A 26,913-nucleotide genomic window follows, 5' to 3' on the forward strand; every position below is an offset into this window, starting at 1 on the left:
CCCTGTCCCTTTACATAGAAACACCACAACATAGATATACAGCCCTGTCCCTTTACATAGAAACACCACAACATAGATATACAGCCCTGTCCCTTTACATAGAAACACCACAACATAGATATACAGCCCTGTCCCTTTACATAGAAACACCACAACATAGATATACAGCCCTGTCCCTTTACATAGAAACACCACAACATAGATATACAGCCCTGTCCCTTTACATAGAAACACCACAACATAGATATACAGCCCTGTCCCTTTACATAGAAACACCACAACATAGATACACAGCCCTGTCCCTTTACATAGAAACACCACAACATAGATATACAGCCCTGTCCCTTTACATAGAAACACCACAACATAGATACACAGCCCTGTCCCTTTACATAGAAACACCACAACATAGATATACAGCCCTGTCCCTTTACATAGAAACACCACAACATAGATATACAGCCCTGTCCCTTTACATAGAAACACCACAACATAGATACACAGCCCTGTCCCTTTACATAGAAACACCACAACATAGATATACAGCCCTGTCCCTTTACATAGAAACACGACAACATAGATATACAGCCCTGTCCCTTTACATAGAAACACCACAACATAGATATACAGCCCTGTCACTTTACATAGAAACACCACAACATAGATATACAGCCCTGTCCCTTTACATAGAAACACCACAACATAGATATGCAGCCCTGTCCCTTTACATAGAAACACCACAACATAGATATACAGCCCTGTCACTTTACATAGAAACACCACAACATAGATATACAGCCCTGTCCCTTTACATAGAAACACCACAACATAGATATGCAGCCCTGTCCCTTTACATAGAAACACCACAACATAGATATACATCCCTGTCCCTTTACATAGAAACACCACAACATAGATATACAGCCCTGTCCCTTTACATAGAAACACCACAACATAGATATACAGCCCTGTCCCTTTACATAGAAACACCACAACATAGATATACAGCCCTGTCCCTTTACATAGAAACACCACAACATAGATACACAGCCCTGTCCCTTTACATAGAAACACCACAACATAGATATACAGCCCTGTCCCTTTACATAGAAACACCACAACATAGATATACAGCCCTGTCCCTTTACATAGAAACACCACAACATAGATATACAGCCCTGTCCCTTTACATAGAAACACCACAACATAGATACACAGCCCTGTCCCTTTACATAGAAACACCACAACATAGATATACAGCCCTGTCCCTTTACATAGAAACACCACAACATAGATATACAGCCCTGTCCCTTTACATAGAAACACCACAACATAGATATACAGCCCTGTCCCTTTACATAGAAACACCACAACATAGATACACAGCCCTGTCCCTTTACATAGAAACACCACAACATAGATATACAGCCCTGTCCCTTTACATAGAAACACCACAACATAGATACACAGCCCTGTCCCTTTACATAGAAACACCACAACATAGATATACAGCCCTGTCCCTTTACATAGAAACACCACAACATAGATATACAGCCCTGTCCCTTTACATAGAAACACCACAACATAGATACACAGCCCTGTCCCTTTACATAGAAACACCACAACATAGATATACAGCCCTGTCCCTTTACATAGAAACACCACAACATAGATATACAGCCCTGTCCCTTTACATAGAAACACCACAACATAGATATACAGCCCTGTCCCTTTGCATAACTAAAGCATTTCTTCCATACTGTATCCTGTCTATACTGTGAAAGGAGAGAGCCAGAGCCTGTTCCCTATATAGTGCACTACATACTAGTAGTGTACTATGTAGGGAATAGTGAGCTGTTTGGGAAGGACCCTGTGTATGTGAATGGTTCTGTTGCTGAATGTAATCAATGTAAACAATAACGTGACACAGCTCTACCTCCAACACCACCTAACCCCCCTCCAACACCACCTAACCCCCCTCCAACACCACCTAACCCCCCCTCCAACACTACCTAAACACCCCTCCAACACCACCTAACCCCCCTCCAACACCACCTAAACACCCCTCCAACACTACCTAACCCCCCCTCCAACACCACCTAAACCCCCTCCAACACTACCTAAACCCCCTCCAACACCACCTAACCCCCCTCCAACACCACCTAAACCCCCCCTCCAACACCACCTAACCCCCCTCCAACACCACCTAACCCCCCTCCAACACCACCTAACCCCCCTCCAACACCACCTAACCCCCCTCCAACACCACCTAACCCCCCTCCAACACCACCTAACCCCCCTCCAACACCACCTAACCCCCCTCCAACACTACCTAACCCCCCTCCAACACTACCTAAACCCCCCTCCAACACCACCTAAACCCCCCCTCCAACACCACCTAACCCCCCCCCCCAACACCACCTAACCCCCCCCCAACACCACCTAACCCCCCTCCAACACCACCTAACCCCCCTCCAACACTACCTAACCCCCCTCCAACACCACCTAACCCCCCCCAACACCACCTAAACCCCCCCTCCAACACCACCTAACCCCCCCCCCCAACACCACCTAACCCCCCCCCTCCAACACCACCTAAACCCCCCCCAACACCACCTAACCCCCCTCCAACACCACCTAACCCCCCTCCAACACCACCTAAACACCCCCCCCAACACCACCTAAACCCCCCCCAACACCACCACCTAAACCCCCCCCAACACCACCTAAACACCCCCCCCTTCCAACACCACCTAAACACCCCCCTCCAACACCACCTAAACACCCCCCCCCCCCCCCCCCCCCCCCCCCCCCCCCCCCCCCCCCCCCCCCCCCCCTGTTATGTTGGTGTCGTCTAGCAGATCTGATAGAATCTAGTCCTTCATTTACCCCCCCCCCCCCCCCCCATCACCTTCACAAACTGTCATGTAATGGTCATTGGTGTGTTAATGCAGTGTACTTTTGTGTGCCGTGGAAAAATAATTTATTAAAGATTGATATTAGACATGTTTCAACTTGGTGCTAACATGTGTCCTGCCCTTGGTTTGAAAGGCCATGTTTCATGAATGAATTCTCTGTCGTTCTTGACTTTCACACAATACATACTTTTGTCAAGGTGGATACCACATCTTAAGGTCCATATCGATATGTATTACTTTAGAATGAAATCAATCTTTTTGTCTCAGGGGTTGTAGACTTTCAGACCATACATATATTTTGGAACGGTGGTTTCAACATCAGTGTCAAAATTTGATGTTCGTTATCAATATTTTTTTTTCTTCTTTTTGGACATTTTTACAAGAACGGCCTCGTTAGCGCAGTAGGTAGCGCGTCAGTCTCATAATCTGAAGGTCGTGAGTTCGATCCTCACACGTGGCAGCAAAGCTTTCTAAAAGACAGTGTTGGATGAAGTGAAAATTAATTCTCTGTCGTTCTGGACTTTCACACAATACATACTTTTGTCAAGGTGGATACCACATCTTAAGGTCCATATCGATATGTATTACTTTAGAATGAAATCTATCTTTTTGTCTCAGGGGTTGTAGAATTTCAGACCATACATATATTTTGGCACGGTGGTTTCAAAAATTTGATGTTCGGTATCGATATTTTTTTTTCTTATTTTTGGACACTTTTGAAAGAAGGGCCTCGTTAGCGCAGTAGGTAGCGCGTCAGTCTCATAATCTGAAGGTAGTGAGTTCGATCCTCACACGGGGCAGCAAAGCTTTAAAAAAGAGTGTTGGCTGAAGATGAAGTGAAAATGAATTCACTGTTGTTCTGGACTTTCACACAATACATACTTTTGTCAAGGTGGATACCACATCTTAAGGTCCATATCGATATGTATTACTTTAGAATGAAATCAATCTTTTTGTCTCAGGGGTTGTAGAATTTCAGACCATACATATATTTTGGCACGGTGGTTTCAAAAATTTGATGTTCGGTATCCTCACACGGGGCAGCAAAGCTTTTAAAAAGAGTGTTGGCTGAAGATGAAGTGAAAATTAATTCTCTGTCGTTCTGGACTTTCACACAATACATACTTTTGTCAAGGTGGATACCACATCTTAAGGTCCATATCGATATGTATTACTTTAGAATGAAATCAATCTTTTTGTCTCAGGGGTTGTAGAATTTCAGACCATACATATATTTTGGCACGGTGGTTTCAAAAATTTGATGTTCGGTATCGATATTTTTTTTTCTTATTTTTGGACACTTTTGAAAGAAGGCCCTCGTTAGCGCAGTAGGTAGCGCGTCAGTCTCATAATCTGAAGGTCGTGAGTTCGATCCTCACACGGGGCAGCAAAGCTTTTAAAAAGACAGTGTTGGATGAAGTGAAAATTAATTCTCTGTCGTTCTGGACTTTCACACAATACATACTTTTGTCAAGGTGGATACCACATCTTAAGGTCCATATCGATATGTATTACTTTAGAATGAAATCAATCTTTTTGTCTCAGGGGTTGTAGAATTTCAGACCATACATATATTTTGGCACGGTGGTTTCAAAAATTTGATGTTCGGTATCCTCACACGGGGCAGCAAAGCTTTTAAAAAGAGTGTTGGCTGAAGATGAAGTGAAAATGAATTCACTGTCGTTCTGGACTTTCACACAATACATACTTTTGTCAAGGTGGATACCACATCTTAAGGTCCATATCGATATGTATTACTTTAGAATGAAATCAATCTTTTTGTCTCAGGGGTTGTAGAATTTCAGACCATACATATATTTTGGCACGGTGGTTCCAACATCAGTGTCAAAATTTGATGTTCGGTATCAATATTTTTTTTTGTTCTTCTTGGACATTGTTACGTGAAGGGCCTCGTTAGCGCAGTAGGTAGCGCGTCAGTCTCATAATCTGAAGGTCGTGAGTTCGATCCTCACACGGGGCAGCAAAGCTTTTAAAAAGACAGTGTTGGATGAAGTGAAAATGAATTCACTGTCGTTCTGGACTTTCACACAATACATACTTTTGTCAAGGTGGATACCACATCTTAAGGTCCATATCGATATGTATTACTTTAGAATGAATTCAATCTTTTTGTCTCAGGGGTTGTAGAATTTCAGACCATACATATATTTTGGCACGGTGGTTTCAAAAATTTGATGTTCGGTATCGATATTTTTTTTTCTTATTTTTGGACACTTTTGAAAGAAGGGCCTCGTTAGCGCAGTAGGTAGCGCGTCAGTCTCATAATCTGAAGGTAGTGAGTTCGATCCTCACACGGGGCAGCAAAGCTTTTAAAAAGAGTGTTGGCTGAAGATGAAGTGAAAATGAATTCACTGTCGTTCTGGACTTTCACACAATACATACTTTTGTCAAGGTGGATACCACATCTTAAGGTCCATATCGATATGTATTACTTTAGAATGAAATCTATCTTTTTGTCTCAGGTGTTGTAGAATTTCAGACCATACATATATTTTGGCACGGTGGTTTCAAAAATTTGATGTTCGGTATCGATATTTTTTTTTCTTATTTTTGGACAATTTTGAAAGAAGGGCCTCGTTAGCGCAGTAGGTAGCGCGTCAGTCTCATAATCTGAAGGTAGTGAGTTCGATCCTCACACGGGGCAGCAAAGCTTTTAAAAAGACAGTGTTGGATGAAGTGAAAATTAATTCTCTGTCGTTCTGGACTTTCACACAATACATACTTTTGTCAAGGTGGATACCACATCTTAAGGTCCATATCGATATGTATTACTTTAGAATGAAATCAATCTTTTTGTCTCAGGGGTTGTAGAATTTCAGACCATACATATATTTTGGTACGGTGGTTTCAAAAATTTGATGTTCGGTATCAATATTTTTTTTTCTTCTTTTTGGACATTTTTACAAGAAGGGCCTCGTTAGCGCAGTAGGTAGCGCGTCAGTCTCATAATCTGAAGGTCGTGAGTTCGATCCTCACACGGGGCAGCAAAGCTTTTAAAAAGAGTGTTGGCTGAAGATGAAGTGAAAATTAATTCACTGTCTTTCTGGACTTTCACACAATACATACTTTTGTCAAGGTGGATACCACATCTTAAGGTCCATATCGATATGTATTACTTTAGAATGAAATCTATCTTTTTGTCTCAGGGGTTGTAGAATTTCAGACCATACATATATTTTGGAACGGTGGTTTCAACATCAGTGTCAAAATTTGATGTTCGGTATCAATATTTTTTTTTCTTCTTTTTGGACATTTTTGCAAGAAGGGCCTCGTTAGCGCAGTAGGTAGCGCGTCAGTCTCATAATCTGAAGGTCGTGAGTTCGATCCTCACACGGGGCAGCAAAGCTTTTAAAAAGACAGTGTTGGATGAAGTGAAAATTAATTCTCTGTCGTTCTGGACTTTCACACAATACATACTTTTGTCAAGGTGGATACCACATCTTAAGGTCCATATCGATATGTATTACTTTAGAATGAAATCAATATTTTTGTCTCAGGGGTTGTAGAATTTCAGACCATACATATATTTTGGAACGGTGGTTTCAACATCAGTGTCAAAATTTGATGTTCGGTATCAATATTTTTTTTTCTTCTTTTTGGACATTTTTGCAAGAAGGGCCTCGTTGGCGCAGTAGGTAGCGCGTCAGTCTCATAATCTGAAGGTCGTGAGTTCAATCCTCACACGGGGCAGCAAAGTTTTTAAAAGAAAAGTGTTGGCTGAAGATGAAGTGAAAATGAATTCTCTGTCGTTCTGGACTTTCACACAATACATACTTTTGTCAAGGTGGATACCACATCTTAAGGTCCATATCGATATGTATTACTTTAGAATGAAATCAATCTTTTTGTCTCAGGGGTTGTAGAATTTCAGACCATACATATATTTTGGCACGGTGGTTTCAAAAATTTGATGTTCGGTATCGATATTTTTTTTTCTTATTTTTGGACACTTTTGAAAGAAGGGCCTCGTTAGCGCAGTAGGTAGCGCGTCAGTCTCATAATCTGAAGGTCGTGAGTTAGATCCTCACACGGGGCATTAAAGCTTTTAAAAAGAGTGTTGGCTGAAGATGAAGTGAAAATGAATTCACTGTCATTCTGGACTTTCACACAATACATACTTTTGTCAAGGTGGATACCACATCTTAAGGTCCATATCGATATGTATTACTTTAGAATGAAATCAATCTTTTTGTCTCAGGGGTTGTAGAATTTCAGACCATACATATATTTTGGCACGGTGGTTTCAAAAATTTGATGTTCGGTATCAATATTTTTTTTTCTTCTTTTTGGACATTTTTACAAGAAGGGCCTCGTTAGTGCAGTAGGTAGCGCGTCAGTCTCATAATCTGAAGGTCATGAGTTCGATCCTCACACGGGGCAGCAAAGCTTTTAAAAAGACAGTGTTGGATGAAGTGAAAATTAATTTTCTGTCGTTCTGGACTTTCACACAATACATACTTTTGTCAAGGTGGATACCACATCTTAAGGTCCATATCGATATGTATTACTTTAGAATGAAATCAATCTTTTTGTCTCAGGGGTTGTAGAATTTCAGACCATACATATATTTTGGCACGGTGGTTCCAACATCAGTGTCAAAATTTGATGTTCGGTATCAATATTTTTTTTTCTTCTTTTTGGATATTTTTGTAAGAAGGGCCTCTTTAGCGCAGTAGGTAGCGCGTCAGTCTCATAATCTGAAGGTCGTGAGTTCGATCCTCACACGTGGCAGCAAAAGCATTTAAAAAGACAGTGTTGGCTGAAGATGAAGTGAAAATTCATTCACTGTCGTTCTGGACTTTCACACAATACGTACTTTTGTCAAGGTGGATACCACATCTTAAGGTCCATATCGATATGTATTACTTTAGAATGAAATCAATCTTTTTGTCTCAGGGGTTGTAGAATTTCAGACCATACATATATTTTGGCACGGTGGTTCCAACATCAGTGTCAAAATTTGATGTTCGGTATCAATATTTTTTTTTCTTCTTTTTGGACATTTTTACATGAAGGGCCTCGTTAGTAGGTAGCGCATCAGTCTCATAATCTGAAGGTCGTGAGTTCGATCCTCACACGGGGCAGCAAAGCTTTTAAAAAGAGTGTTGGCTGAAGATGAAGTGAAAATGAATTCACTGTCGTTCTGGATTTTCACACAATACATACTTTTGTCAAGGTGGATACCACATCTTAAGGTCCATATCGATATGTATTACTTTAGAATGAAATCAATCTTTTTGTCTCAGGGGTTGTAGAATTTCAGACCATACATATATTTTGGAACGGTGGTTCCAACATCAGTGTCAAAATTTGATGTTCGGCATCAATATTTTTTTTTCTTCTTTTTGGATATTTTTGCAAGAAGGGCCTCGTTAGCGCAGTAGGTAGCGTTTCAGTCTCATAATCTGAAGGTCGTGAGTTTGATCCTCACACGGGGCAGCAAAGCTTTTAAAAAAACAGTGTTGGCTGAAGTGAAAATTAATTTTCTGTCGTTCTGGACTTTCACACAATACATACTTTTGTCAAGGTGGATACCACATCTTAAGGTCCATATCGATATGTATTACTTTAGAATGAAATCAATCTTTTTGTCTCAGGGGTTGTAGAATTTCAGACCATACATATATTTTGGCACGGTGGTTTAAAAAATTTGATGTTCGGTATCAATATCTTTTTTCCTTCTTTTTGGACATATTTGAAAGAAGGGCCTCGTTAGCGCAGTAGGTAGAGCGTCAGTCTCATAATCTGAAGGTCGTGAGTTCGATCCTCACACGGGGCAGCAAAGCTTTTAAAAAAACAGTGTTGGCTGAAGTGAAAATTAATTTTCTGTCGTTCTGGACTTTCACACAATACGTACTTTTGTCAAGGTGGATGCCACATCTTAAGGTCCATATCGATATGTATTACTTTAGAATGAAATGAATATTTTTGTCTCAGGGGTTGTAGAATTTCAGACCATACATATATTTTGGAACGGTGGTTCCAACATCAGTGTCAAAATTTGATGTTCGGTATCAATATTTTTTTTTCTTCTTTTTGGACATTTTTACATGAAGGGCCTCGTTAGTAGGTAGCGCATCAGTCTCATAATCTGAAGGTCGTGAGTTCGATCCTCACACGGGGCAGCAAAGCCTTTAAAAAGAGTGTTGGCTGAAGATGAAGTGAAAATTAATTCACTGTCTTTCTGGACTTTCACACAATACATACTTTTGTCAAGGTGGATACCACATCTTAAGGTCCATATCGATATGTATTACTTTAGAATGAAATCAATCTTTTTGTCTCAGGGGTTGTAGAATTTCAGACCATACATATATTTTGGCACGGTGGTTTCAAAAATTTGATGTTCGGTATCAATATTTTTTTTTCTTCTTTTTGGACATTTTTACAAGAAGGGCCTCGTTAGCGCAGTAGGTAGCGCGTCAGTCTCATAATCTGAAGGTCGTGAGTTCGATCCTCACACGGGGCAGCAAAGCTTTTAAAAAGACAGTGTTGGATGAAGTGAAAATTAATTTTCTGTCGTTCTGGACTTTCACACAATACATACTTTTGTCAAGGTGGATACCACATCTTAAGGTCCATATCGATATGTATTACTTTAGAATGAAATCAATCTTTTTGTCTCAGGGGTTGTAGAATTTCAGACCATACATATATTTTGGCACGGTGGTTTCAAAAATTTGATGTTCGGTATCGATATTTTTTTTTCTTATTTTTGGACACTTCTGAAAGAAGGGCCTCGTTTGCGCAGTAGGTAGCGGGTCAGTCTCATAATCTGAAGGTCGTGAGTTTGATCCTCACACGGGGCAGCAAAGCTTTTAAAAAGAGTGTTGGCTGAAGATGAAGTGAAAATGAATTCACTGTTGTTCTGGACTTTCACACAATACATACTTTTGTCAAGGTGGATACCACATCTTAAGGTCCATATCGATATGTATTACTTTAGAATGAAATCAATCTTTTTGTCTCAGGGGTTGTAGAATTTCAGACCATACATATATTTTGGAACGGTGGTTCCAACATCAGTGTCAAAATTTGATGTTCGGTATCAATATTTTTTTTTGTTCTTCTTGACATTTTTACATGAAGGGCCTCGTTAGCGCAGTAGGTAGCGCGTCAGTCTCATAATCTGAAGGTCGTGAGTTCGATCCTCACACGGGGCGGCAAAGCTTTTAAAAAGAGTGTTGGCTGAAGATGAAGTGAAAATGAATTCACTGTTGTTCTGGACTTTCACACAATACATACTTTTGTCAAGGTGGATACCACATCTTAAGGTCCATATCGATATGTATTACTTTAGAATGAAATCAATCTTTTTGTCTCAGGGGTTGTAGAATTTCAGACCATACATATATTTTGGCACGGTGGTTTCAAAAATTTGATGTTCGGTATCAATATTTTTTTTTCTTCTTTTTGGACATTTTTGCAAGAAGGGCCTCGTTAGCGCAGTAGGTAGAGCGTCAGTCTCATAATCTGAAGGTCGTGAGTTCGATCCTCACACGGGGCAGCAAAGCTATTAAAAAGACATTGTTGGATGAAGTGAAAATTAATTCTCTGTCGTTCTGGACTTTCACACAATACATACTTTTGTCAAGGTGGATACCACATCTTAAGGTCCATATCGATATGTATTACTTTAGAATGAAATCAATCTTTTTGTCTCAGGGGTTGTAGAATTTCAGACCATACATATATTTTGGAACGGTGGTTTCAACATCAGTGTCAAAATTTGATGTTCGGTATCAATATTTTTTTTTCTTCTTTTTGGACATTTTTTCAAGAAGGGCCTCGTTAGCGCAGTAGGTAGCGTGTCAGTCTCATAATCTGAAGGTCGTGAGTTCGATCCTCACACGGGGCAGCAAAGCTTTTGAAAAGACAGTGTTGGATGAAGTGAAAATTAATTCTCTGTCGTTCTGGACTTTCACACAATACATACTTCTGTCAAGGTGGATACCACATCTTAAGGTCCATATCGATATGTATTACTTTAGAATGAAATCAATCTTTTTGTCTCAGGGGTTGTAGAATTTCAGACCATACATATATTTTGGAACGGTGGTTTCAACATCAGTGTCAAGATTTGATGTTCGGTATCAATATTTTTTTTTCTTCTTTTTGGACAATTTTGCAAGAAGGGCCTCGTTAGCGCAGTAGGTAGCGCGTCAGTCTCATAATCTGAAGGTCGTGAGTTCGATCCTCACACGGGGCAGCAAAGCTTTTAAAAAGAGTGTTGGCTGAAGATGAAGTGAAAATGAATTCACTGTCGTTCTGGACTTTCACACAATACATACTTTTGTCAAGGTGGATACCACATCTTAAGGTCCATATCGATATGTATTACTTTAGAATGAAATCAATCTTTTTGTCTCAGGGGTTGTAGAATTTCAGACCATACATATATTTTGGCACGGTGGTTTCAACATCAGTGTCAAAATTTGATGTTCGGTATCAATATTTTTTTTTCTTATTTTTGGACACTTTTGAAAGAAGGGCCTTGTTAGCGCAGTAGGTAGCGCGTCAGTCTCATAATCTGAAGGTCGTGAGTTCGATCCTCACACGGGGCAGCAAAGCCTTTAAAAAGAGTGTTGGCTGAAGATGAAGTGAAAATGAATTCACTGTCGTTCTGGACATTCACACAATACATACTTTTGTCAAGGTGGATACCACATCTTAAGGTCCATATCGATATGTATTACTTTAGAATGAAATCAATCTTTTTGTCTCAGGGGTTGTAGAATTTCAGACCATACATATATTTTGGAACGGTGGTTTCAACATCAGTGTCAAAATTTGATGTTCGGTATCAATATTTTTTTTTCTTATTTTTGGACATTTTTACAAGAAGGGCCTTGTTAGCGCAGTAGGTAGCGCGTCAGTCTCATAATCTGAAGGTCGTGAGTTCGATCCTCACGCGGGGCAGCAAAGCTTTTAAAAAGAGTGTTGGCTGAAGATGAAGTGAAAATTAATTCACTGTCTTTCTGGACTTTCACACAATACATACTTTTGTCAAGGTGGATACCACATCTTAAGGTCCATATCGATATGTATTACTTTAGAATGAAATCAATCTTTTTGTCTCAGGGGTTGTAGAATTTCAGACCATACATATATTTTGGCACGGTGTTTTCAAAAATTTGATGTTCGGTATCGATATTTTTTTTTCTTCTTTTTGGACAATTTTGCAAGAAGGGCCTCGTTAGCGCAGTAGGTAGCGCGTCAGTCTCATAATCTGAAGGTCGTGAGTTCGATCCTCACACGGGGCAGCAAAGCTTTTAAAAAGAGTGTTGGCTGAAGATGAAGTGAAAATGAATTCACTGTCGTTCTGGACTTTCACACAATACATACTTTTGTCAAGGTGGATACCACATCTTAAGGTCCATATCGATATGTATTACTTTAGAATGAAATCAATCTTTTTGTCTCAGGGGTTGTAGAATTTCAGACCATACATATATTTTGGCACGGTGGTTTCAACATCAGTGTCAAAATTTGATGTTCGGTATCAATATTTTTTTTTCTTATTTTTGGACATTTTTACAAGAAGGGCCTTGTTAGCGCAGTAGGTAGCGCGTCAGTCTCATAATCTGAAGGTCGTGAGTTCGATCCTCACACGGGGCAGCAAAGCTTTTAAAAAGAGTGTTGGCTGAAGATGAAGTGAAAATTAATTCACTGTCTTTCTGGACTTTCACACAATACATACTTTTGTCAAGGTGGATACCACATCTTAAGGTCCATATCGATATGTATTACTTTAGAATGAAATCAATCTTTTTGTCTCAGGGGTTGTAGAATTTCAGACCATACATATATTTTGGCACGGTGGTTTCAAAAATTTGATGTTCGGTATCGATATTTTTTTTCCTTCTTTTTGGACACTTTAGTAAGAAGGGCCTCGTTAGCGCAGTAGGTAGCGCGTCAGTCTCATAATCTGAAGGTCGTGAGTTCGATCCTCACACGGGGCAGCAAAGCCTTTAAAAAGAGTGTTGGCTGAAGATGAAGTGAAAATGAATTCACTGTCGTTCTGGACTTTCACACAATACATACTTTTGTCAAGGTGGATACCACATCTTAAGGTCCATATCGATATGTATACTTTAGAATGAAATCAATCTTTTTGTCTCAGGGGTTGTAGAATTTCAGACCATACATATATTTTGGCACGGTGGTTTCAACATCAGTGTCAAAATTTGATGTTCGGTATCAATATTTTTTTTTCTTATTTTTGGACACTTTTGAAAGAAGGGCCTTGTTAGCGCAGTAGGTAGCGCGTCAGTCTCATAATCTGAAGGTCGTGAGTTCGATCCTCACACGGGGCAGCAAAGCTTTTAAAAAGAGTGTTGGCTGAAGATGAAGTGAAAATGAATTCACTGTTGTTCTGGACTTTCACACAATACATACTTTTGTCAAGGTGGATACCACATCTTAAGGTCCATATCGATATGTATTACTTTAGAATGAAATCAATCTTTTTGTCTCAGGGGTTGTAGAATTTCAGACCATACATATATTTTGGCACGGTGGTTTCAAAAATGTGATGTTCGGTATCAATATTTTTTTTTCTTATTTTTGGACATTTTTGCAAGAAGGGCCTCGTTAGCGCAGTAGGTAGCGCGTCAGTCTCGTAATCTGAAGGTCGTGAGTTCGATCCTCACACGGGGCAGCAAAGCTTTTAAAAAGAGTGTTGGCTGAAGATGAAGTGAAAATGAATTCACTGTTGTTCTGGACTTTCACACAATACATACTTTTGTCAAGGTGGATACCACATCTTAAGGTCCATATCGATATGTATTACTTTAGAATGAAATCAATCTTTTTGTCTCAGGGGTTGTAGAATTTCAGACCATACATATATTTTGGCACGGTGGTTTCAAAAATTTGATGTTCGGTATCAATATTTTTTTTTCTTCTTTTTGGACATTTTTGCAAGAAGGGCCTCGTTAGCGCAGTAGGTAGCGCGTCAGTCTCATAATATGAAGGTCGTGAGTTCGATCCTCACATGGGGCAGCAAAGCTTTTAAAAAGACAGTGTTGGATGAAGTGAAAATTAATTCTCTGTCGTTCTGGACTTTCACACAATACATACTTTTGTCAAGGTGGATACCACATCTTAAGGTCCATATCGATATGTATTACTTTAGAATGAAATCAATCTTTTTGTCTCAGGGGTTGTAGAATTTCAGACCATACATATATTTTGGAACGGTGGTTCCAACATCAGTGTCAAAATTTGATGTTCGGTATCAATATTTTTTTTTCTTCTTTTTGGATATTTTTGCAAGAAGGGCCTCGTTAGCGCAGTAGGTAGCGCGTCAGTCTCATAATCTAAAGGTCGTGAGTTCGATCCTCACACGTGGCAGCAAAAGCATTTAAAAAGACAGTGTTGGCTGAAGATGAAGTGAAAATTCATTCACTGTCGTTCTGGACTTTCACACAATACGTACTTTTGTCAAGGTGGATACCACATCTTAAGGTCCATATCGATATGTATTACTTTAGAATGAAATCAATCTTTTTGTCTCAGGGGTTGTAGAATTTCAGACCATACATATATTTTGGAACGGTGGTTCCAACATCAGTGTCAAAATTTGATGTTCGGCATCAATATTTTTTTTTCTTCTTTTTGGATATTTTTGCAAGAAGGGCCTCGTTAGCGCAGTAGGTAGCGTTTCAGTCTCATAATCTGAAGGTCGTGAGTTTGATCCTCACACGGGGCAGCAAAGCTTTTAAAAAAACAGTGTTGGCTGAAGTGAAAATTAATTTTCTGTCGTTCTGGACTTTCACACAATACGTACTTTTGTCAAGGTGGATGCCACATCTTAAGGTCCATATCGATATGTATTACTTTAGAATGAAATCAATCTTTTAGTCTCAGGGGTTGTAGAATTTCAGACCATACATATATTTTGTCAAGGTGGATACCACATCTTAAGGTCCATATCAATATGTATTACTTTGAAAAAGCTACGTGTAAAACAGATCTTTCCCTCCGGGTTGTGTGCTCGTCAGAACAACAACCCATTGTGACAGAACAACGGAACGCGATTGTGACGTCATCGTGTAAAAGCAGCAACCAGAAGTGTTTATTATTAATAATGTGTTCAGTAAATAATGAAGAGCAGCCAAAACACACTATTTACTCTCACACGTTTTACACCGCAGTCATACTCCGGTGATACGGATAAATAAAATAATCTGTTTATTTGTAGAAAGAAAAAGGCACAAAAGGTCTTATTAACAGTCAGATAAACACATTATTATACTATCATTGTCCTCTTCTTCGTTGCTTCCACGTGTTCAGAGACGTTCTCACGCGCCCACACACACATACATACGCACACACACACACACACGCACACACACTCCAGTCTGAGTCACACTCCAGTCTGATCCAGGTCCAGTCTGCTGCAGTCCGGGATTACAGATAGAGTCCTGGAGACAGACACACAGTCAGTAACACAACAGACACTCCGTCAGTAACACAACAGACACTCCGTCAGTAACACAACAGACACTCCGTCAGTAACACAACAGACACTGCTCTGTTTTCTACTCTTGTAGAGAAGGGGGGGACGGGACTCTTGTAGAGAAGGGGGGGATGGGGACTCTTGTAGAGAAGGGGGGGATGGGGACTCTTGTAGAGAAGGGGGGGACGGGACTCTTGTAGAGAAGGGGGGGATGGGGACTCTTGTAGAGAAGGGGGGGACGGGACTCTTGTAGAGAAGGGGGGGATGGGGACTCTTGTAGAGAAGGGGGGGATGGGGACTCTTGTAGAGAAGGGGGGGATGGGGACTCTTGTAGAGAAGGGGGGACGGGGACTCTTGTAGAGAAGGGGGGGACGGGAGTCTTGTAGAGAAGGGGGGGACGGGGACTCTTGTAGAGAAGGGGGGGACGGGAGTCTTGTAGAGAAGGGGCAGAGTGTGTTGTGAGACTTACTCTCTGATAAAGTCTGTGAGGTAGTAGTGCCAGAAGGGGTCAGGCCTGGAGACAGAACAATACAGACATGTTACCCCCTGATATGTTACATACTGATATATTACATACTGATATGTTATCCACTGATATGTTACATACTGATATCAAATCAAATTTTATTTGTCACATACACATGGTTAGCAGATGTTAATGCGAGTGTAGCGAAATGCTTGTGCTTCTAGTTCCGACAATGCAGTAATAACAAGTAATCTAACTAACAATTCCAAAACTACTGTCTTGTACACAGTGTAAGGGGATAAAGAATATGTACATAAGGATATATGAATGTGTGATGGTACAGAGCAGCATAGGCAAGATACAGTAGATGGTATCGAGTACAGTATGTACAAATGAGATGAGTATGTAAACAAAGTGGCATAGTATAGTATAAAGTGGCTAGTGATACATGTATTACATAAGGATACCGTCGATGATATAGAGTACAGTATATACGTATGCGTATGAGATGAATAATGTAGGGTAAGTAACATTATATAAGGTAGCATTGTTTAAAGTGGCTAGTGATATATTTACATCATTTACACACTGATATGTTACATACTGATATATTACCCGCTGATATGTTACATACTGATATGTTACACACTGATATGTTACATACTGATATGTTACATACTGATATGTTACATACTGATATGTTACATACTGATATGTTACCCGCTGATATGTTACACACTGATATGTTACCCGCTGATATGTTACTGATATGTTACACACTGATATGTTACATACTGATATGTTACATACTGATATGTTACATACTGATATGTTACATACTGATATGTTACATACTGATATGTTACATACTGATATGTTACATACTGATATGTTACCCGCTGATATGTTACACACTGATATGTTACATACTGATATATTACCCGCTGATATGTTACACACTGATATGTTACATACTGATATATTACCCGCTGATATGTTACACACTGATATATTACATACTGATATGTTACATACTGATATATTACCCGCTGATATGTTACATACTGATATGTTACATACTGATATGTTACATACTGATATATTACCCGCTGATATGTTACACACTGATATATTACATACTGATATGTTACATACTGATATATTACCCGCTGATATGTTACATACTGATATGTTACATACTGATATGTTACATACTGATATATTACCCGCTGATATGTTACATACTGATATGTTACTGATATGTTACCCACTGATATGTTACACACTGATATGTTACCCGCTGATATGTTACATACTGATATGTTACATACTGATATGTTACCCGCTGATATGTTACATACTGATATATTACCCGCTGATATGTTACATACTGATATGTTACATACTGATATATTACCCGCTGATATGTTACATACTGATATGTTACATACTGATATGTTACACACTGATATGTTACACACTGATATGTTACATACTGATATATTACCCGCTGATATGTTACATACTGATATGTTACATACTGATATGTTACATACTGATATGTTATCCGCTGATATGTTACATACTGATATGTTACACACTGATATGTTACATACTGATATGTTACACACTGATATGTTACATACTGATATGTTACACACTGATATGTTACATACTGATATGTTACACACTGATATGTTACCCACTGATATGTTACATACTGATATGTTACTGATATGTTACATACTGATATATTACCCGCTGATATGTTACATACTGATATGTTACATACTGATATGTTACACACTGATATGTTACATACTGATATGTTACCCACTGATATGTTACATACTGATATGTTACATACTGATATGTTACCCACTGATATGTTACATACTGACATGTTACATACTGATATGTTACACACTGATATGTTACCCACTGATATGTTACATACTGATATGTTACTGATATATTACCCGCTGATATGTTACATACTGATATGTTACATACTGATATGTTATGCGCTGATATGTTACATACTGATATGTTACATACTGATATGTTACATACTGCTATGTTACATACTGATATGTTACCCGCTGATATGTTACATACTGATATGTTATGCGCTGATGTTACATACTGATATGTTACCCCCTGATATGTTACATACTGATATATTACCCCCTGATATGTTACATACTGATATATTACCCCCTGATATGTTACATACTGATATGTTACATACTGATATGTTACATACTGAAATGTTTAGAGTCAGTTCAGAATGACAGAACTCACTGGTCTTTGAGGGAGGAAGAAGGGAAGGAGGAGGGCGACAGCTGGGATCCATCTGCAGAGAAAGAAAACATTCAGCGAGAGACAGACAAAACATGTTCATTCAGTGTGTGTGTCTACATGGGTGTGTGTGTGTGTGTGTGTGTGTGTGTGTGTGTGTGTGTGTGTGTGTGAGTACATGGGTGTGTGTGTGTGTGTGTGAGTGTGTGTGTGTACCAGTGTTGTGCAGCTCCACTGCTACCCCTCTGAGGAAGGACTCCAGTCTTCCAGGAGACGAAGACAGGAACCCAACAAGCCACCTCAAGGCCCACACATGACCCTGCACACACAGAGACACACACGTTGGTCTTACTATTCTTGTGGGGACCAAACAAATTGATTCCCGTTCAAAATCCTATTCTTCCTAACCCTTTCCCCTTCCTAACCTTTTCCCTGTGGGGGGGGGGGACGAATTGTCCCCACTTGTCCAAATGGTCCTTGTTTTACTATCCTTGTGAGGACTTCTGGTCCCTACAACAACAGTAAAGCCCAACACACACAACACAAATAAATAAACTAGTCAGTTAATCTAGTATATAGTATTACTGGAACTACACACAAATAAATAAACAAGTTAATCTAATATTACTGGAACTACACACAAAAACCCTATAGTTTTTGTTGTAGTTTAATTTTTTTGACTCCCCGATTTTGATCTTGTCTCATCGCTGCAACTCCCCAACAGGCTCGGGAGGCGAAAGTCGAGTCATGTGTCCTCTGAAACCTGACCCTCTTCAAACCACACTTCTTAACACCCACCAACTTAACCCGGTAAACACCTGACGACCGGAGTCAGCCTGCAGGCGCCAGGCCCGCCACAAGGAGTCGCTAGAGTGCAATGAGCCGAGTAAACCCTATAGGACTCCCAATCACGGCCGGTTGTAATCAAACCCGGGTCTGTAGTGACGCCTCTAGCACTGCGAGGACCCAAGGAGAGCTATTTAATTTTTTAAAAAAAAACTTTTTCAGATGAGATTGAGATGCAGAAAACAATTTCAGAACAGGGGCGGCAGGATAGCCTAGTGGTTATAGTGTTGGACTAGTAGCTGAAAGGTTGCAAGTTCAAGTTCAAACCCCCGAGCTGACAAGGTACAAATCTGTCCATCTGCCCCTGAACAGGCAGTTAACCCACTGTTCCTAGGCCGTCATAGAAAATAAGAATTATAAAGGTAAAAGAAATGCTGGAGGTGTTGTCACTAGTCTAGGTAGCAGGCCTTTTATACCCTCCATGTCATTTCTCATCCTACCCTCCATGTAATTTCTCATCCTTCCACTCCATGTCATTTCTCATCCTACCGCTCCATGTCATTTCTCATCCTACCAATCCATGTCATTTCTCATCCTTCCACTCCATGTCATTTCTCATCCTTCCACTCCATGTCATTTCTCATCCTACCAATCCATGTAATTTCTCATCCTTCCACTCCATGTCATTTCTCATCCTTCCACTCCATGTCATTTCTCATCCTACCAATCCATGTAATTTCTCATCCTTCCACTCCATGTCATTTCTCATCCTACCAATCCATGTAATTTCTCAAACTTCCACTCCATGTCATTTCTCATCCTACCGCTCCATGTCATTTCTCATCCTACCAATCCATGTCATTTCTCATCCTTCCACTCCATGTCATTTCTCATCCTTCCACTCCATGTCATTTCTCATCCTACCAATCCATGTAATTTCTCATCCTTCCACTCCATGTCATTTCTCATCCTACCACTCCATGTCATTTCTCATCCTACCAATCCATGTCATTTCTCATCCTACCAATCCATGTCATTTCTCATCCTACCACTACATGTCATTGCCAAACAGAGTCATTGACAACAACCAAAACTAAACAGGTGGGTTTTTATGAGGGGTTCTGAAAGACACTATGGGGTTGTCCACTGAAAGTTGACTAGCAACAACAACTGGGACCTAAAAGACACCCAACATGAGCGCCCAGAAGGTATACCTTGTAATAGTTGAGGACAGGTAGAGCGGAGGTCAGAGGAGAGAGCGGGGGTCAGAGGAGAGAGCAGGGGTCAGAGGAGAGGTATACCTTGTAATAGTTGAGGACAGGTAGAGCTGGGGTCAGAGGTTCGTGGAGGATCCGTAGCGCCAGAGCCTGAGTTACCAACAGCAACAGGGCCTGGTCTGGATACACCTAGATAAACACACACAAGTTACCAACAGCAACAGGGCCTGGTCTGGATACACCTAGATAAACACACACAAGTTACCAACAGCAACAGGGCCTGGTCTGGATACACCTAGATAAACACACACAAGTTACCAACAGCAACAGGGCCTGGTCTGGATACACCTAGATAAACACACACAAGTTACCAACAGCAACAGGGCCTGGTCTGGATACACCTAGATAAACACACACAAGTTACCAACAGCAACAGGGCCTGGTCTGGATACACCTAGATAAACACACACAAGTTACCAACAGCAACAGGGCCTGGTCTGGATACACCTAGATAAACACACACAAGTTACCAACAGCAACAGGGCCTGGTCTGGATACACCTAGATAAACACACACAAGTTACCAACAGCAACAGGGCCTGGTCTGGATACACCTAGATAAACACACACAAGTTACCAACAGCAACAGGGCCTGGTCTGGATACACCTAGATAAACACACACAAGTTACCAACAGCAACAGGGCCTGGTCTGGATACACCTAGATAAACACACACAAGTTACCAACAGCAACAGGGCCTGGTCTGGATACACCTAGATAAACACACACAAGTTACCAACAGCAACAGGGCCTGGTCTGGATACACCTAGATAAACACACACAAGTTACCAACAGCAACAGGGCCTGGTCTGGATACACCTAGATAAACACACACAAGTTACCAACAGCAATCAATTAAAGAAATACACATGAATTATACTCAGGGATGCAAACTGGTGAGGCCCCCGAAAGGTGACACCCCTACGGGGGAAAATGCATGTTTTAACTAATTAAGAAACAGAATATGACCTACATGTTCAGTCTCTGTGTGTTAAATAAAAAGTGGATTATGTGAAACTAACTCACAGCTACATTTTTTTACAGAAAGCATTCTAATATCTAGACTTTACTTCAAATGGGAGCGCTTGTTACCATGACAGCCTTTATAATAGAGCGCTTGTTACCATGACAGCCTTTATAATAGAACGCTTGTTACCACGACAGCCTTTATAATAGAACGCTTGTTACCATGACAGCCTTTATATTAGAACGCTTGTTACCATGACAGCCTTTATAATAGAACGTTTGTTACCATGACAGCCTTTATAATAGAGCGCTTGTTACCATGACAGCCTTTATAATAGAACGTTTGTTACCATGACAGCCTTTATAATAGAGCGCTTGTTACCACGACAGCCTTTATAATAGAACGCTTGTTACCATGACAGCCTTTATAATAGAACGCTTGTTACCATGACAGCCTTTATAATAGAACGCTTGTTACCATGACAGCCTTTATAATAGAACGTTTGTTACCATGACAGCCTTTATAATAGAACGCTTGTTACCATGACAGCCTTTATAATAGAACGCTTGTTACCATGACAGCCTTTATAATAGAGCGCTTGTTACCATGACAGCCTTTATAATAGAACGCTTGTTACCATGACAGCCTTTATAATAGAACGCTTGTTACCATGACAGCCTTTATAATAGAACGCTTGTTACCATGACAGCCTTTATAATAGAACGCTTGTTACCATGACAGCCTTTATAATAGAACGCTTGTTACCATGTGTGAGTGTGTGTGTATAATGTGAGTGTGTGTGTGTGGTGTGTGTGAGTGTGTGTGTATAATGTGAGTGTGTGAGTGTGTGTGTGGTGTGTGTGAGTGTGTGTGTATAATGTGAGTGTGTGAGTGTGTGTGTGTGAGTGTGTGTGTATAATGTGAGTGTGTGTGTGGTGTGTGTGAGTGTGTGTGTATAATGTGAGTGTGTGTGTGTGAGTGTGTGTGTATAATGTGAGTGTGTGTGTGGTGTGTGTGAGTGTGTGTGTATAATGTGAGTGTGTGTGTGGTGTGTGTGAGTGTGTGTGTATAATGTGAGTGTGTGTGTGGTGTGTGTGAGTGTGTGTGTATAATGTGAGTGTGTGTGTGTGGTGTGTGTGTATAATGTGAGTGTGTGTGTGTGGTGTGTGTGAGTGTGTGTGTATAATGTGAGTGTGTGTGTGTGTGTGTGTGTGTACAATGTGAGTGTGTGTGTGTGGTGTGCACACCATCAGGAAGGTCCGTGGGATCTGGATGAGGTGTCCCAGAGATCCCTGGTTCAGCAGGATCTCCATGGTAACGTTTCTCGCCTCCTACAAAACACACAATGCTGAAACAACAACAACAGCAACAGCCCAGAGAAAGACAAGCGTGTGTGTGTGTGTGTGTGTGTGTGTGTGTGTGTGTGTGTGTGTGTGTGTGTGTGTGTACCGTCAGAAAGGCAGTGTCAGGAGGACCAGCAGGAGAATTGAGCACGTGGAGAAAGTATGCCCAACTCTGAGACTGAAACACAGATACACACATTATGTCCACACAGGTCGAATGACTGCCCATTTCTGAGTTTCAGAGGTCTGAGTTTCAGGGGTCTGAGTTTCAGAGGTCTGAGTTTCAGGGGTCTGAGTTTCAGGGGTCTGAGTTTCAGCGCTCTGAGTTTCAGAGGTCTGAGTTTCAGAGGTCTGAGTTTCAGCGCTCTGAGTTTCAGCGCTCTGAGTTTCAGCGCTCTGAGTTTCAGCGCTCTGAGTTTCAGAGGTCTGAGTTTCAGAGGTCTGAGTTACAGAGGTCTGAGTTTCAGAGGTCTGAGTTTCAGAGGTCTGAGTTTCAGAGGTCTGAGTTTCAGAGGTCTGAGTTTCAGAGGTCTGAGTTTCAGAGGTCTGAGTTTCAGAGGTCTGAGTTTCAGCGCTCTGAGTTTCAGCGCTCTGAGTTTCAGCGCTCTGAGTTTCAGCGCTCTGAGTTTCAGCGCTCTGAGTTTCAGCGCTCTGAGTTTCAGCGGTCTGAGTTTCAGAGGTCTGAGTTTCAGAGGTCTGAGTTACAGAGGTCTGAGTTTCAGAGGTCTGAGTTTCAGAGGTCTGAGTTTCAGAGGTCTGAGTTTCAGAGGTCTGAGTTTCAGCGCTCTGAGTTTCAGCGCTCTGAGTTTCAGCGCTCTGAGTTTCAGAGGTCTGAGTTACAGAGGTCTGAGTTACAGAGGTCTGAGTTTCAGGGGTCTGAGTTTCAGAGGTCTGAGTTTCAGAGGTCTGAGTTTCAGAGGTCTGAGTTTCAGAGGTCTGAGTTTCAGAGGTCTGAGTTTCAGAGGTCTGAGTTACAGAGGTCTGAGTTACAGAGGTCTGAGTTTCAGGGGTCTGAATTTCAGGGGTCTGAGTTTCAGAGGTCTGAGTTTCAGAGGTCTGAGTTTCAGGGGTCTGAGTTTCAGGGGTCTGAGTTTCAGCGCTCTGAGTTTCAGCGCTCTGAGTTACAGAGGTCTGAGTTTCAGAGGTCTGAGTTTCAGCGGTCTGAAGTTCTAGACTCAAGGTTGTGAGACTCACGTCCTTGTAGACAGCCATGTTGCTCTTCAGAACCCTCAGGCCAAACTTCACCACCTCAACCTGCCTGGGAACCACAGCACCTAGAAGAAGAAGAGAGAGAGGAGGAGAGAGGGAGGAGGACAGGAAAAGAGAGTGGAGAGAGGGAGGATGACAGGACCAGAGAGGGGAGGAGAGATGGAGGAGGACAGGAACAGAGAGAGGAGAGAGGGAGGAGGACAGGAACAGAGGGGAGGAGAGATGGAGGAGGACAGGAACAGAGAGAAGAGGGAGGGAGGAGGACAAGACGAGGAGAGAGGGAGGAGGACAGGAACAGAGAGAGGAGAGAGGGAGGAGGACAAGAGAGAGGAGAGAGGGAGGAGGACAAGAGAGAGGAGAGAGGGAGGAGGACAAGACAAGAGAGGGGAGATGGAGGAGGACAAGAGAGAGGAGAGAGGGAGGAGGACAAGAGAGAGGAGAGAGGGAGGAGGACAGGAACAGAGAGGGGAGGAGAGATGGAGGAGGACAGGAACAGAGAGAAGAGGGAGGGAGGGAGGACAAGACAAGAGAGGGGAGATGGAGGAGGACAGGAACAGAGAGAGGAGGAGAGGGAGGAGGACAAGACAAGAGGAGAGATGGAGGAGGACAGGAACAGAGAGAGGAGGAGAGGGAGGAGGACAAGACAAGAGGAGAGATGGAGGAGGACAAGACAAGAGGAGAGATGGAGGAGGACAGGAACAGAGAGAGGAGGAGAGGGAGGAGGACAAGACAAGAGGAGAGATGGAGGAGGACAAGAGCGAGGAGAGAGGGAGGAGGACAAGACAAGAGAGGGGAGATGGAGGAGGACAAGAGAGAGGAGAGAGGGAGGAGGACAAGAGAGAGGAGAGAGGGAGGAGGACAGGAACAGAGAGGGGAGGAGAGATGGAGGAGGACAGGAACAGAGAGAAGAGGGAGGGAGGGAGGACAAGACAAGAGAGGGGAGATGGAGGAGGACAGGAACAGAGAGAGGAGGAGAGGGAGGAGGACAAGACAAGAGGAGAGATGGAGGAGGACAGGAACAGAGAGAGGAGGAGAGGGAGGAGGACAAGACAAGAGGAGAGATGGAGGAGGACAAGACAAGAGGAGAGATGGAGGAGGACAGGAACAGAGAGAGGAGGAGAGGGAGGAGGACAAGACAAGAGGAGAGATGGAGGAGGACAAGAGAGAGGAGAGAGGGAGGAGGACAGGAACAGAGAGAGGAGAGATGGAGGAGGACAAGACAAGAGAGGAGAGATGGAGGAGGACAAGACAAGAGATGAGAGATGGAGGAGGACAGGAACAGAGAGAGGAGAGAGGGAGGAGGACAAGACCAGAGAGGGGAGGAGAGGGAGGAGGACAAGACAAGAGGAGAGAGGGAGGAGGACAGGAACAGAGAGAGGAGAGAGGGAGGAGGACAAGAGAGAGGAGAGAGGGAGGAGGACAGGACAAGAGGAGAGATGGAGGAGGACAGGAACAGAGAGAGGGGAGATGGAGGAGGACAAGACAAGAGAGGAGAGATGGAGGAGGACAGGAACAGAGAGAGGAGGAGAGGGAGGAGGACAAGACAAGAGGAGAGATGGAGGAGGACAAGAGAGAGGAGAGAGGGAGGAGGACAGGAACAGAGAGAGGAGAGATGGAGGAGGACAAGACAAGAGAGGAGAGATGGAGGAGGACAGGAACAGAGAGAGGAGAGAGGGAGGAGGACAAGACCAGAGAGGGGAGGAGAGGGAGGAGGAGAAGACAAGAGGAGAGATGGAGGAGGACAAGACAAGTGTGTGTATATAAGAGATAGCTAGATGTGAGATAGCTAGATAGGAGATAGCTAGATGTGTGTGTATATCAGACGGGAGATAGCTAGATGTGTGTGAATATCAGACAGGAGATAGCTAGATGTGTGTCTATATCAGACAGGAGATAACTAGATGTGTGTGTATATCAGACAGGATATAGCTAGATGTGTGTGTGTGTGTGTGTATCAGACAGGAGATAGCTAGATGTGTGTGTGTGTGTATCAGACAGGAGATAGCTAGATGTGTGTGTGTGTGTGTGTATATCAGACAGGAGATAGCTAGATGTGTGTGTGTGTGTATCAGACAGGAGATATCTAGATGTGTGTGTGTATATCAGACAGGAGATAGCTAGATGTGTGTGTGTGTGTGTGTATCAGACAGGAGATATCTAGATGTGTGTGTGTGTGTGTATCAGACAGGAGATAGCTAGATGTGTGTGTGTGTGTGTGTATATCAGACAGGAGATAGCTAGATGTGTGTGTGTGTGTATATCAGACAGGAGATAGCTAGATGTGTGTGTGTGTGTATCAGACAGGAGATATCTAGATGTGTGTGTGTGTGTGTATCAGACAGGAGATAGCTAGATGTGTGTCTATATCAGACAGGAGATAGCTAGATGTGTGTGTGTATCAGACAGGATATAGCTAGATGTGTGTGTGTGTGTATCAGACAGGATAGCTAGATGTGTGTGTGTGTGTGTATCAGACATGAGATAGCTAGATGTGTGTGTGTGTGTATCAGACAGGAGATAGCTAGATGTGTGTGTGTGTGTGTATCAGACAGGAGATAGCTAGATGTGTGTGTATATCAGACAGGAGATAGCTAGATGTGTGTCTATATCAGACAGGAGATAGCTAGATGTGTGTCTATATCAGACAGGAGATAGCTAGATGTGTGTGTGTATCAGACAGGAGATAGCTAAATGTGTGTCTATATCAGACAGGAGATAACTAGATGTGTGTGTATATCAGACAGGATATAGCTAGATGTGTGTGTGTGTGTGTATCAGACAGGATATAGCTAGATGTGTGTGTGTGTGTGTGTATCAGACAGGAGATAACTAGATGTGTGTGTATATCAGACAGGAGATAGCTAGATGTGTGTGTGTGTTTGTATCAGACAGGAGATAGCTAGATGTGTGTGTGTGTATATCAGACGGGAGATAGCTAGATGTGTGTGTGTATATCAGACAGGAGATAGCTAGATGTGTGTGTGTATATCAGACGGGAGATAGCTAGATGTGTGTGTGTATATCAGACAGGAGATAGCTAGATGTGTGTGTATCAGACAGGAGATAGCTAGATGTGTGTGTATATCAGACAGGAGATAGCTAGATGTGTGTGTATATCAGACAGGAGATAACTAGATGTGTGTGTATATCAGACAGGAGATAG

General features: G+C 41.8%; 1 protein-coding gene and 14 non-coding genes across 16 annotated transcripts in view; 14 read left to right on the forward strand and 1 right to left on the reverse strand.

Annotated features, from left to right (window-relative positions):
• The first annotated feature begins 4,826 nt into the window (after nt 1–4,826).
• On the forward strand, nt 4,827–4,899 carry trnam-cau. Its single transcript has one exon. It is a non-coding gene; the product is annotated as a tRNA-Met (tRNA).
• Nucleotides 4,900–5,850: 951 nt separating this feature from the next.
• trnam-cau lies at nt 5,851–5,923 on the forward strand. The gene has a single exon. It is a non-coding gene; the product is annotated as a tRNA-Met (tRNA).
• A 282-nt stretch (nt 5,924–6,205) lies between these two features.
• trnam-cau lies at nt 6,206–6,278 on the forward strand. The gene has a single exon. It is a non-coding gene; the product is annotated as a tRNA-Met (tRNA).
• Nucleotides 6,279–6,556: 278 nt separating this feature from the next.
• On the forward strand, nt 6,557–6,629 carry trnam-cau. Its single transcript has one exon. It is a non-coding gene; the product is annotated as a tRNA-Met (tRNA).
• A 2,706-nt stretch (nt 6,630–9,335) lies between these two features.
• trnam-cau lies at nt 9,336–9,408 on the forward strand. Its single transcript has one exon. It is a non-coding gene; the product is annotated as a tRNA-Met (tRNA).
• A 621-nt stretch (nt 9,409–10,029) lies between these two features.
• Nucleotides 10,030–10,102, forward strand: trnam-cau. The gene has a single exon. It is a non-coding gene; the product is annotated as a tRNA-Met (tRNA).
• Nucleotides 10,103–10,724: 622 nt separating this feature from the next.
• On the forward strand, nt 10,725–10,797 carry trnam-cau. The gene has a single exon. It is a non-coding gene; the product is annotated as a tRNA-Met (tRNA).
• A 278-nt stretch (nt 10,798–11,075) lies between these two features.
• trnam-cau lies at nt 11,076–11,148 on the forward strand. Its single transcript has one exon. It is a non-coding gene; the product is annotated as a tRNA-Met (tRNA).
• A 282-nt stretch (nt 11,149–11,430) lies between these two features.
• On the forward strand, nt 11,431–11,503 carry trnam-cau. The gene has a single exon. It is a non-coding gene; the product is annotated as a tRNA-Met (tRNA).
• A 626-nt stretch (nt 11,504–12,129) lies between these two features.
• On the forward strand, nt 12,130–12,202 carry trnam-cau. The gene has a single exon. It is a non-coding gene; the product is annotated as a tRNA-Met (tRNA).
• Nucleotides 12,203–12,484: 282 nt separating this feature from the next.
• Nucleotides 12,485–12,557, forward strand: trnam-cau. The gene has a single exon. It is a non-coding gene; the product is annotated as a tRNA-Met (tRNA).
• Nucleotides 12,558–12,828: 271 nt separating this feature from the next.
• trnam-cau lies at nt 12,829–12,901 on the forward strand. The gene has a single exon. It is a non-coding gene; the product is annotated as a tRNA-Met (tRNA).
• A 281-nt stretch (nt 12,902–13,182) lies between these two features.
• On the forward strand, nt 13,183–13,255 carry trnam-cau. Its single transcript has one exon. It is a non-coding gene; the product is annotated as a tRNA-Met (tRNA).
• A 271-nt stretch (nt 13,256–13,526) lies between these two features.
• Nucleotides 13,527–13,599, forward strand: trnat-cgu. The gene has a single exon. It is a non-coding gene; the product is annotated as a tRNA-Thr (tRNA).
• A 1,514-nt stretch (nt 13,600–15,113) lies between these two features.
• LOC110517923 overlaps nt 15,114–26,913 on the reverse strand; it is a 50,907-nt gene continuing 39,107 nt past the window's right edge. For both annotated transcript variants that reach the window (XM_036972517.1, XM_036972516.1), the window contains 8 exons: nt 23,736–23,815; nt 22,648–22,719; nt 22,446–22,529; nt 20,257–20,361; nt 18,386–18,488; nt 18,173–18,224; nt 15,872–15,916; nt 15,114–15,367 (listed from right to left, as the gene is read on the reverse strand). In XM_036972517.1, coding sequence (XP_036828412.1) covers nt 15,310–15,367; nt 15,872–15,916; nt 18,173–18,224; nt 18,386–18,488; nt 20,257–20,361; nt 22,446–22,529; nt 22,648–22,719; nt 23,736–23,815 — 599 coding nt within the window. In that variant the 3' untranslated portion in view covers nt 15,114–15,309. The remainder of the gene's footprint in view (nt 15,368–15,871; nt 15,917–18,172; nt 18,225–18,385; nt 18,489–20,256; nt 20,362–22,445; nt 22,530–22,647; nt 22,720–23,735; nt 23,816–26,913) is intronic.

The sequence above is a fragment of the Oncorhynchus mykiss genome, unplaced genomic scaffold (genome assembly GCF_013265735.2).
Source record: "Oncorhynchus mykiss isolate Arlee unplaced genomic scaffold, USDA_OmykA_1.1 un_scaffold_169, whole genome shotgun sequence".
NCBI classification, from domain to species: Eukaryota; Metazoa; Chordata; class Actinopteri; order Salmoniformes; family Salmonidae; genus Oncorhynchus; species Oncorhynchus mykiss.